Source organism: Oreochromis aureus, linkage group 11 (genome assembly GCF_013358895.1).
Source record: "Oreochromis aureus strain Israel breed Guangdong linkage group 11, ZZ_aureus, whole genome shotgun sequence".
Classification (NCBI taxonomy): Eukaryota; Metazoa; Chordata; class Actinopteri; order Cichliformes; family Cichlidae; genus Oreochromis; species Oreochromis aureus.
The window spans coordinates 2,233,323-2,245,119 of record NC_052952.1 but is presented as its reverse complement, the minus strand read 5'-3'; the positions used below and the strand labels follow the sequence as shown (position 1 = coordinate 2,245,119).

The 11,797-nt window shown below is 39.5% G+C and overlaps 1 protein-coding gene across 2 annotated transcripts in view; it reads left to right on the top strand.

Annotated features, from left to right (window-relative positions):
* LOC116331599 (dysbindin-A-like) overlaps nt 1-11,511 on the top strand; it is a 13,134-nt gene extending 1,623 nt beyond the window's left edge. For both annotated transcript variants that reach the window (XM_031754331.2, XM_031754332.2), the window contains exons 3-10: nt 1,061-1,111; nt 1,232-1,292; nt 3,889-4,021; nt 4,576-4,708; nt 5,047-5,069; nt 5,189-5,335; nt 8,925-9,053; nt 10,751-11,511. In XM_031754331.2, coding sequence (XP_031610191.1) covers nt 1,061-1,111; nt 1,232-1,292; nt 3,889-4,021; nt 4,576-4,708; nt 5,047-5,069; nt 5,189-5,335; nt 8,925-9,053; nt 10,751-11,019 — 946 coding nt within the window. In that variant the 3' untranslated portion in view covers nt 11,020-11,511. The remainder of the gene's footprint in view (nt 1-1,060; nt 1,112-1,231; nt 1,293-3,888; nt 4,022-4,575; nt 4,709-5,046; nt 5,070-5,188; nt 5,336-8,924; nt 9,054-10,750) is intronic.
* Nucleotides 11,512-11,797: the final 286 nt, after the last annotated feature.

Genomic DNA, 11,797 nt, shown 5'->3' with positions numbered 1-11,797 from the left:
GTTGTGGTGGTAGAACAGTGATCAACCATTCATGATGCATGGCACAATGCGCCACACTTTTCAGCCGCAACTTATTCGTTTTTTGCATATCAATTTTTCATAATTTAGTAATATTTGAAAAATTTTAGTAGTAACATGTTTTTATATCATACATAACATTGGTTTAAGTGTTTTTCTTATTTGTTGTCTGGAGTATAACGTGTAATGTTGATAACGTGTGAAGCGAGGTGCCACAAAGTTAAGCGGCATGATTCATCATTTAGTGAGTTAATTAGTTCGACATTTTCCATTAAACGGTTCTCAAACTGAAATTAATATCTGAGTGTTTCTTAGTTTTAGTCTAGTGGGTTAGTCTATGTTTTTTTCCTCATTTAGTCAAATAAGAATTAGTCACCAGGAATACCCGTAGTTTGAATCTCAGTGACCTAAAGGTCAGAGGTCAAGTTTTCTGAAAATCTTGTGAATGTGATACTGAGAATTGATAGCATACATGGATTTACGAAAAATCTTGGAGGAGATCAAATCTCAGTGACCTCGACCTCAAGGTCAAGGCCAGAAGACAACTTTCCTGAAATCTTGAAATTGATACCACAGGTGTGTCTACTGGGAGGCTGAGAGGTAGTTGTGGCCGGTGCCAGTGTTTTTATATCACTTCATTCTTCAAAAAAACAAAACAAATAAAACTGTCCAAAACTACTGGCTCTGTGTGAGAAAGTATTTGTCACCTCTTGTTAAATCATTAAGTAACGGTGACCAGCCACGTTTTTGTGGAAGGCGGAGTTTCACAACTAATTCAAAGCCAACCAGTAGGCTTGGTTCAGAAACCTGTTTTGCTGTCAGGTAACAGTACTAACCACTTCATCACTGTGCTGCTTATCTTATGCCTGAAAAAGGCTTAATATTCCTCAGCAAACTCAACTTAGTATCTGGATATACTGCAATACATGCAGTGCTGTTTCATTATAGTATAAGGATTAGCAGAAATGGCTAGCCATAATTAGCTGACAATGTAAGTAAGCAGCTTCATTTGTGACAAACATTGTGTCCATCTGTTTTCCAGGTTTGAAGAGCATGTTCCTCATTTCACTGCTGGCCTGGAAGTCCTGAACAGGTGTCCTCTCTCTCTCACACACACACACACACACTCACACACACACACACACACACATTGAGTGTATTAGGAGGTTTGATATAAAAGTTGTGTTGATGTTGTTAAAATGATTATTTGTAGGTATGAGGAGAGTTGGTTTCTGCTGCATAAAAGAACGAAGGACTGTGCTCAGGCTGCAGAGGTACGAGGTATTTCTCTGTTTTTGCCTCGTTAGAAATCTACTTTCACGTCTCAGGGCATCGTTCGTTTACTTAATTTTAAGAGCTAGTAAAAACTAATCTCTTTTAAAATTATTATTGTGTAAGTAAAACAGTAGGACTGAATGAGGGTATGATTTCTCTTTTCTTTTTTCCACTGTTTGTGTGCTCGCATGTGTGTGCGCAACTCTGGGGTTGCTTGAATATCAGTTGTATAGAGTTTGCGACTGTGACATTAATGCAAAGCTAGGTCATTTTAATATTCATTAGTGACTGAAGAAAAGGTATTTACTTTTAAGAGTTATGTCTCTTAAAAGTAGAGATAGTGTCCGTCTCCTGAATCCAAACTGGAGCCAAAACAGGAGAAATCTGCTCTCTCTTTCTAGTCCCTGTCAGGACTCTTGCTGCAGCATTTTGGATTAACTTTTAGGACATCCTGATAATAAAGAATTACAGTAGTCCAGCCTGGAAGTAATAAATGCATGAACTAGTTTTTCAGCGTCACTCTGAGACAGGATATTTCTAATTTTAGAGATGTTGCACAAATGGAAGAAAGCAGTCTTACATATTTGTTTAATGTGTGCATTGAAGGATATATCCTGGTCAAAAATGACTCCAAGGTTCCTCACAGCATTACTGGAGGCCAAGGTAATGCCATCCAGAGGAAGAATCTGCTTAGATACCATATTTCTAAGATTTTCAGGGCCGAGTACAATAACCTCAGTTTGATCTGAATTAAGAAGCAGAAAGTTAGCGGCCATTCAGGTCTTTATGTCTTTAAGACATTCCTGCAGTTTAACTCATTGGTGTGTGTTAGGTGATCTGAAGATGATCTGTTAGGCGTTTAAGACTACAACTCTGCTTCCTGGTCCCAACTCTGGATAGTCACGTTTTGGGGCCTTTAATAAATGTGGCCAGATTTCTAGAAATGAGAGCTGTGCCATCCAAAGTGGGATGGATGCTGTCTCTCCTAACAAGGCCAGGTTTTCTACACAAAGTTGCTTCCTCCTCATCGTCACCCAGCCAGCAGTCTTAGCTAATTATAGGCCAATCTCCAACCTTCCTTTCATATCAAACATCCTTGAAAGAGTAGTTGTCAAACAGCTAACAGATCATCTGCAGAGGAATGGCTTATCTGAAGAGTTTCAGTCAGGTTTCAGAGCTCATCACAGCACAGAAACAGCTTTAGTGAAGGTTACAAATGATCTTCTTATGGCCTCTGACAGTGGACTCATCTCTGTGCTTGTCCTGCTAGACCTCAGTGCTGCGTTCGATACTGTTGACCATAATAATCTATTAGAGCGATCAGAGTACGCTGTAGGTATGACAGGTATTGTGGAGTTCAGTGCTAGGACCAGTTTGGCTTACATTATACATGCTTCCCTTAGGCAGTATTATTCATAGGCGTTGCATTACAATTTAATTGGTGTGCAGATGACACCCAATCTTATCTATCCATGAAGCCAGATGATGCACATGAATTAGTTAAACTCCAGGAATGTCTTAGAGATGTAGAGACCTGGATTTGCTCTAATTTCCTGCTTCTAAATTCACATGTGATTGAGGTTACTTGGCCCTAAAAATCTGAGAAACATGTCAAACCAAATATGGACACCAGATGGCTTTACTTTGGTTTGCAGTCTGTTGAAATTTCCAACTGTGAACTCTTAAAACCATTTTAACCATTCTTATCATTTTCATCTTTCATTACATTTCTCATTCATCATATTAATCAGACTTATAGTTTTAGCTCTTTATTGTTATTGCACAGTAACACTGGTGAAAATCTAGTTCATGCATTTATTACTTCTAGGCTGGACTAGTAGAAGTCGTTATTATCAGGATGTCCTAAACACTCCCTGAAAAGCCTTCAGTTAATCCAAAATGCTGCAGTAAGTAGTGACAGGGGCTAGAAAGAGAGAGCAGATTTCTGCTTATACTGGCTTCCAATTAAATCCTGAATCAGTCCGTAGGCTCTTTAAAATTAGACCGGCAGGCAGAGCCGTCAGCTTTCAGGCCCCTCTCCTGTGGAGCTAGTTCTCAGTTTGGATTCAGGAGACAGACACTCTCAGATTTTAAGATTAGGCTTTAAACTTTCCTTCTTGATAAAGTGTACACACAGCGATACACTCTGTGTGGCACTCTGCATTTAACCCTTTACAGTCTGGGGTATAACTGGCCATTTTTGACTACTTATGATTTTCCCTTTATATGTCACTATTAAAACCTGTCCCGTTCCCAGTGCAGGTCGAGTACTGTAGCGCTATATAAGAACCAGTCCGTTTGCTTTTTGCAAATGTATAAATGTTTATGTATTTGTATTTTTATTATTTTTAACGCTCAAAACTTTGCAGACACAGTGATTTGTAGCAATGTCTAGATTATAACTAAGGAAGTGGTTGCAGGACAACACAGAGTGACTTCAACCTAAAAAATAAAAACAACAACTCTGAATCAGCTCTGTTTATATTCAGTTAGTCAAACAGTTACATAGACTGTGGTTTTGTGTCGGCGGTGATCACAGATGACCTAACAGTTACTACTGTCTCTGATCTACTCACGTTCACACCTCTGTTTTAGGCACTGGATGGTGACATAGTGATGCTCTCAGCACACTGGGAGAGAAAAATGACGTCACTAACACAACTGCATGAACAACTGCAAAGCTTGCCAGCCTTTATCAGTGATCTTGATGCCATCACTGCTAACATAGGTATCTGTTCATTTCTGTGTAGTAAAGCTGGTCAGATGATAATATAATGTCAGCCACCTCAGTGTTCAGAGCTTCTACTTTAAAGATGGAACACAAAACCTCAAGTTTCCATGTTGAGTAATGCTTTACACTAAGGTCTGACAGCTATGCTACAAAGCTTAGTTAAGTGTTAATACAGAATAATAAGATAAACCTTAATTAGTCCACACGTGGGAAATTTGTTACATTGTTAACTTAAGCAATGAGAGAAACTTAGTAAAGGGATGATAACAATATGTTGACTGCATATCGTAGTCTTGTTAACAGAGATTGTATTAAAAAGCAACTTGTATTGTGAGCACCTTAGTATATCAGTAATTCCAAGGACATGCAGTTTATGCCTTCAAATTTTCCAGCAGCTCTTCCTGCACTGCTCATATTAAAGTGACCGAAACTATCTGGCCAGCAAAGATAACAGAATTTGACTTTTTGAATATTTACACATAGGCAGTATTTTTTGACGAAATGGAACCAAGATGCAGATGTTTGTGGTGTTTATGTGCGATTGTTTCTAGCTCATTTGGAAGGCGACTTTGAGGAAATGGAGAGCAGACTGGTATACCTGGAGGCGCTGTGTTTGCAGTGTGAGCAGCAGACAGCCAAACAGCAACATACCAACCAATCAGAAAACTACAAGAAAAAAAAAAGGTATGACAGTTTATTTTTCCTTCTTATTGAACAACTTTTATGTGTGAGATATTAAAATCAAACTGATTTAAAAAATGATAAAATGATCTTTATGTAATTATAAACATCAAAAATAGACAATTTATATATAAATAGGCAGGCATCAGTGAAATGTATTGTCTTAGATTTATGGTTGTCATTTTTGAGTATCTTCGTGACCCCTGTCAGTTTGATTAAACTAATTACATTCAAAATGAAAAAGCAGAAGCGTCACAACATTATTTAAACTGTCAGAGAAATAGAACGACCTTATGGCAAATGTTTGGGTGATTAATGAAAATCTTCCTTTCTTTAAATAGGAGGGAGTTGGAATTGCTGGAAGGTGAGTTTCTGTGTGTTCATCCTCCAGTTTCTTACATGTTATTCTCAACATGGTGAACCTGGTGATCAGGTAAAATACCAGCAGATGTTGTTTAAGTTACGTTTCTTCCTGTTTTGTAGAGGAGTTGAGTTCTGAGCATGCTCAGAAAGTAGCAGAGCTGGAGCTGGTCATGCAGCAAAAACTGAGAGAGCGACAGAAAGTCTATGAAGAAGCCTTTAACCAAGATGTGGAACAATACCTGTCCACTGGATACCTGCAGAACAGAGGTAAGTCAAATGAAACATTGTTAACACCACTTTGTCTAACTATATGAAAATGTATAAACAATTAAATAATAAATAGCCTTTAACACCCAAACAAAGACATCTGCTAAGAAAATGACTCTAATGGTGAATAACTTCAGGATAATAAAAAATAATCCATATCTTGCTCCAAATTGGCTTTTTTTCATCGACTCCGTCTCTTCATGTATAAGATGGAGCAGAGCTTATCTTAATGACCTTGTAGTACCATATCTGTTAGAGCACTTCGCTCTCGCTCTGCAGGCCTACTTGTTGCCTAGAGTATTTAAAAAGAAGAGCCTCATTCTGTGTGGAACCAGCTTCCAGTTCACTAAAGTTAGGGCTGGACCAGGTGACCTGTTATGCTGCTGTGATGAGTGTGTCTTTTTTCACTCACTGTGTATTTGTACACCACTCTGCATTTAGTCATTAGTTATTGTTTTTCTCCCCTCCACTGTGTCTTTGTCCTCTCTTCCTGCCATCAGCCATTGCAATATAAAGTGCCGTGAGGCGACTGCTGATGTAATTTGGTGCAAAATAAATTAAAGTGACTTGAACTGTATCTGCCATGATTAGATGGGGTGAGGAGAGGAAGACAGAGTGATAGACTACTGTATCACAGTACCTTTAATACCTACAGCTGCACTGAGGTCTGTTAATGAGTCCACTGTCAGAGGCCATAAGAAGCTCATTTGTAACCTTCACTAAAGCTGTTTCTGTGCTGTGATGAGCTCTGAAACCTGACTGAAACTCTTCAAATAAGTCTGCAGATGATCTGTTAGCTGGTTTACAGAGAGAAAAGGAAGGTTGGAGCTTATCCTAAGACAGCTGAGTCATGTGATGGCTTTTCAAATAATGGTTATTTACTGCTAATTTGAAGGCCTGAGAAATCAGAGAATTAAAATAAGGGCTAGGTGAGGGGATCAGACCCTTGTTTGCAGTGGTGATTGAGAGGTTGCAGGGCCATCCATATTGTGTTTTTGCATACAACATTGTGATCTGTAGTGAGTCTGGAGAGGTGGATGCATGCTCTGGAGAAACGAGGAGTGAAAGTCGGTGTAAAGACAGAACACGTGTGTGTGTGAATGCGATGGAGAAGGGTGCAAAGGGGAACATGCAAGGAGCAGAGGGAGTGATGTTAGATGAGTTTAAATTCCTGGGCTCAACCATCCAAAGCAACAGACAGTGCACAGGAAAGGTGAGGAGGAGAACGCAGGCAGGGTGGAGTGGTTGGAGGTGTTTGACACTGACAAGAAGATAGGAGGCTGAGCTAGAGGTCTCAAGATGTTATGACTTTAACTGGGAGTGGCCAGAATGGACAAGATTACAAATGAATATTAAAAAAGTCAGCCTTCATCACTGTCTGACAAATACATAGTCAGGATTAAATACTAGCCCTGGGTAGCAATCAACCAACACGTGTGGTTGTTCTATAAAATTGTAAAAGATTTGTAGTGTTATATCGTCTGGATGAGGTAGATTTTGTGTGTCTGTGTGTGTCTGTGTGTGTCTGTGTGTTAGTGAATGAGTGAGTTGGTGTCTGTAAACTTTTAAAACAGTATGTGGCAGCTGCAAGGAAGAAAAGTGAGCACATTTGCTTAAGACTACCCGGTGCTCTGATCAGTGTTGGTTAAGTTACTTGAAAATAGTAATTAGTTACTAATTAGTGATTACTTTTCCAGGAAAGTAATCCTGTTACTTTACTGATTACTTGTTTTCAAAAGTAATGTGTTACTTCATTACTTAGTTACTTTTTAAAAACATGATACACAACCTGAATACGTACCTTTCAGCCCGATGCTATTTTCTCTGCATAATGCATCATATAAAATGTAATCAAATAAAAAAAGTCTCTTTTTAAAATTTGTTTTATTAGTTTTAATCTTTTAACATTATGCACATTGCATCAGGCAAAAATTAAATTAGATGCAACAGTCTCTGATTTTCTGCATATTCCAGCATATAAAATACAATAATGTTTTGTGTTTACACTCTTTCAAATAGATGCAAGTAAAACTGTAGAAAATAAATAAAATCGAAGACTCAGCAGCTCTGAGTCCTGTCGCTCTTAAATCTATTGTCACCTGTTTAGCAGGAGTGGGGCGGGTGGAGGTTTGCCCACAGCGGTCATGTCAGTGGGGGGATCCGGGGGTTTGTCTGTGAGTGCCACATTCCCGTGGTGGCGTGCTCGCTGCTCGCTCAGTTTTAAAGTTAAATTTTTCACTATAGAAAGAAGTTTTCTTCCCACGCAGAGTGAACAGCGGACGCTGATGTTTGTGTCACTTTTTACAGACTAAAACTTAAAGTAATGTGATTACTTCCACACTTTAAACGCTGCATGGTCGTACTCTCTCCATCACTCCATATTATCCATTGTTGATCTGCACACGTCTGTTACCACGGACGTCACACGCTCGGACGTCATCGTCATGAAACACTCTCACAAACAAAATCACGGTTTAGTAACGCAGTAACGCAGCAACTCAGCGTGGTTATGGGAAAGTAACAGTAATCTTTTTTTTTTTTTGCAATTGTAATCCCTTACTTTACTTGTTACTTGAAAAAAGTAATCGGATTACAGTAACGCGTCTAGCTCTGATGCAAATGGTAAGACATGAATGATAATAATAATTCAGTGTCCAACATAACAGCCCCAGGTCAGTGCCTCAGAGTTTTACTGGCTCATTTACATTTTTATTGGTCAGCAAAAAATGTTTATATTTGTATTTTTAATTATTAACGCTGCTTTATTAATATGTATTTTATTTTAAATGATAAAGAATAAAGAATGCAGCACGGTGGTTAGCACTGTTGCCGCACAGCAAGAAGGTCCCGAGTTCAATTCCACCATCAGGCCGGGGTCTTTCTGTGTGGAGTTTGCATGTTGTCCCCGGGTACTCTGGCTTCCTCCCACAGTCCGAAGACGTGCAGTTAGTGGGGATAGGTTAACTGGAAACACTAAATTGCCCATAGGTGTGAATGTGGGAGTGAATGTGAGTGCGACTAGTTGTCTCTGTCTCTGTGTGTTAGCCCTGCGACAGACTGGCGACCTGTCCAGGGTGTACCCCGCCTGTCACCCTGAGACAGCTGGGATAGGCTCCAGCCCCCCCGTGACCCTGAAAAGGACAAGCAGAAGTGGATGGATGGATGATAAAGAATGTTACGAAAGCCATGAAATATGGTCTAGTACACCCTTCGCCCCCCTTGCTGCCAGTACCACTCAAGAAACTTGGTATCACTCACTAGAAAGTGAGCTGCCTGATTTAAACATGCTATCAGACTAAGATAGGATAAACCTTTATTAGTCCCACACGTGGGAAATTGGTTGTTTCACAGCAGAAAGTGGACAGTGCAAAGTTACAGCAGCAAAAATTAAGAAAAACATTGGAGTAGGATATGATGAAAAGAATAACACACTATATGACTATTAACAGTTCATCTGCTATACGTGTGTGTGTGTGTGTGTGTGTATAAAATATACTCCCTGTTGATTGAAATGACGCACTGTTTGCCACATATAGTAAGTATCAGTAACTGTACACTGCATAATTGGAATGTACGTTTACTTTTGCAGAGCCAGCAGGTGCTGATGTTTGCTCTCTGGATCAGGTGACACTAACTAACATATCAGACCAAGAGGCTTTGGATGACTTCCTCAACTCCAGTGGAGATGAAGTCAGTGCTGAATCATCATTGACATCAGGTAATCTCAACTCACTTATTGTACAGAAAACTCAAGACATGTTGTCATAGAGTACAAAGCAGTATTATTTATCCCGACAAAACGAAATCAGCTTGGTAAACTTATATAACCATGTCCAAACATCAGCATGCATTTGTTTAATGTAACAATAAAATATTTCACAGTTGTGGTCAGATGTGTACATGTAGTCATCATGGACATGGGTGTCATGGTCATTTTGGACTTTTCATGATTTCTTTGAACTGTTCTCTTCCAATGTGGGAATGTCCATACAGGGTATATCAGTAAGTGCACAGGAACAACCCAGGAAATTGATCCCAAACATACATCTAAATGGTTTTATAATGAGTAAAAGAAGGTGAATATAAAGCATCTGGAATGACCTTAAACATTTGGAAAATGCATAAAAGCTGTGTCTGTGATAGTAAACCAGCCAATTTAAATGAATACTACCAATTCTGTTAAGAAGAGCGGTCAAATGTCCTGCTAAAATTATGCCAGAAGCTTGTTAATAGCAACATTAAGTATAACTTCCTAAGGGACATTTAACCAAATAGTGAAGGTGTATTAGTGCAGCTGTATGGATATTTAAGAATGTGTATAAATGTGATCCTCTGAGGTTTACAAAAACTGCAAAATAAATAAAAACTCTTCATTCTTTCAAGTCATTTAAGATGTGTGCTGTACAATCATTCCACCCTAAAATAGAAAAAAATCTAGGAGGTCTTTTTGATGTTGAACATGACCCCTGCCCAGTGTTGCCAACTTAGCGACTTTGTCGCTATATATAGCGAGTTTTCAGACCCCCTTAGCGACCTTTTTTCTAAAAAGCGACCAGCGACAAATCTGGCGACTTTTGCTGGTGTTATTGGGAAGACTTGTGACCACTTTTTGACATGAGAGAACGTATCGCTCTTACTCTCAACAAGCAGCGGGTGCTGCCGTGGACACCTCGCCCGTGCCAAAGCGCTCACAGGCGGAGGATCGCGCTCACAGGCGGAGGATCGTCCCCACGTAGCAGTCGTCTCCAGCTGCTGTCAGAGCAGGAGATACTGACCCCTATGCATCCAAACTGCAAATGAATTGTGCATGACGAAGCTGCTGCACCCACCCTGACTGTAACGCAGTCGGTTCTTCTTTGACTTTTTGTGGATCACAAAGTTTAAAACTACTTGTGTGTGTGTGACTCCGTCAGAGTGCCTATTTCGGGTCACTTTTGCCAATACCAAGCCCAGATAAAGGAGGAGGTTTGGAATTGTGACATTTAAAAAAAACAACAACAAAAAAAAAAAAACCCAAAACAATAATTGCTAAAAGAAATTAATTTGTAGTTCTAAATATATTCTAAATGCATTTAGGGTGTTTTTTTTTACTCACTTTGTCTCTTCCACAATGTTATTTCTTTCTCCTACAACGTAGGTTACAATTACATAAGCATGACCAATTGTGCAAATTAGGCGATGACACCATTTAGCGACCTCTAGGACAGCCAATAGCGATTTTCCTTACTGAGGAGTTGGCAACACTGCCCCTGCCCTAGGCTCTGCAGTAACTGCAATAACTTGGTCATTTTAACTCACAACTCGTCTCTACAGTGGAGCTATAAATGATGGAAAAATGTAATATTGGGGTCAGATAAGGATTGAAAATTAAGCTTGTTGGGTACTCTGTGAAATAAGACTCGTCTTCTCTAATAGGTCCAGACCTCACACGTTGCTCTTCTGAGTCTTCGAACCAAACCTCTCCCCCAAACGACCAGCTGTCCAACAAGGATGTATTCTGGCAGCCAGAAGAGGAACTGGCCAGTCAGGAGAGTGATGAGCCTCTGGTGCAGTCAGACGAAGAGGATATTCATCCAGATATGGCACTGGTTGGTGTCCATGATGTTGGCACACTCAGAGGCTCTGACGATAGTGACAGTTCAGGAGACCTGCACACTGGCACTTACGCCTTTGGAAAGGCCTGAATTTAGAACTGTTGCTACTGCATTGATTTAGCAGAGCTTAGAGCTTTTTCTGGTTCTCAAAGATCTTCCAAATGTTAGTCTACAATGCTTTTTTTAAAGATATATTTTCTTTGTTTTTTCAAAATGTAAAGCTTTTGAATCAATGAATTGATTCTACTAACCACATGTAGGCAGGTCAGAAATGTATTCAAAGCAAAATCATTGTTGGTTTGTTTAAAAAAGCCCTAATTTGATGACATAACTCTGCCTTTAACATTAGGGCGCTGTATGCAAAGTGTTTCTCAATCATAAGACGGTATTTATCACCCGTTATTAAAAACATCTGTCTATGTCATAGCAGTGTTTTGCATGTTTATGTGACATTTGAGATCTTTTGTCAGTTTTGAAACCCGGCCGGCAATGAATATAAATTCTTCTGACTCAGACAAAAGTCTAATGGATGGTTTTCATATTGTAATGTATTTTTAAAAAATGAATTACATTTGAGGATGATGTGGTTGCACGTTAATTTCCTGTCCTGCATGTTATTCTTTAGAATGATCGATTCCAGCAATATGTGGGTGACAACCAAAATGTTCTGAAAAAAGATGCACTTGGTTGGGCCAAGGGACAGACAGAGGACAGTCTGCTACGGGGGAAACATCGGGGGGAAAAGGCTCCTGTGATCTGGCTGTGGGAATTAAGTCAGTTGAAGTATGATTCTATAGCAGATGAGAGTCACTGCACTTTGAAGCCTATTGGAAATCTGAAAAGGAGTAAAGACATATTGTTAATTCTC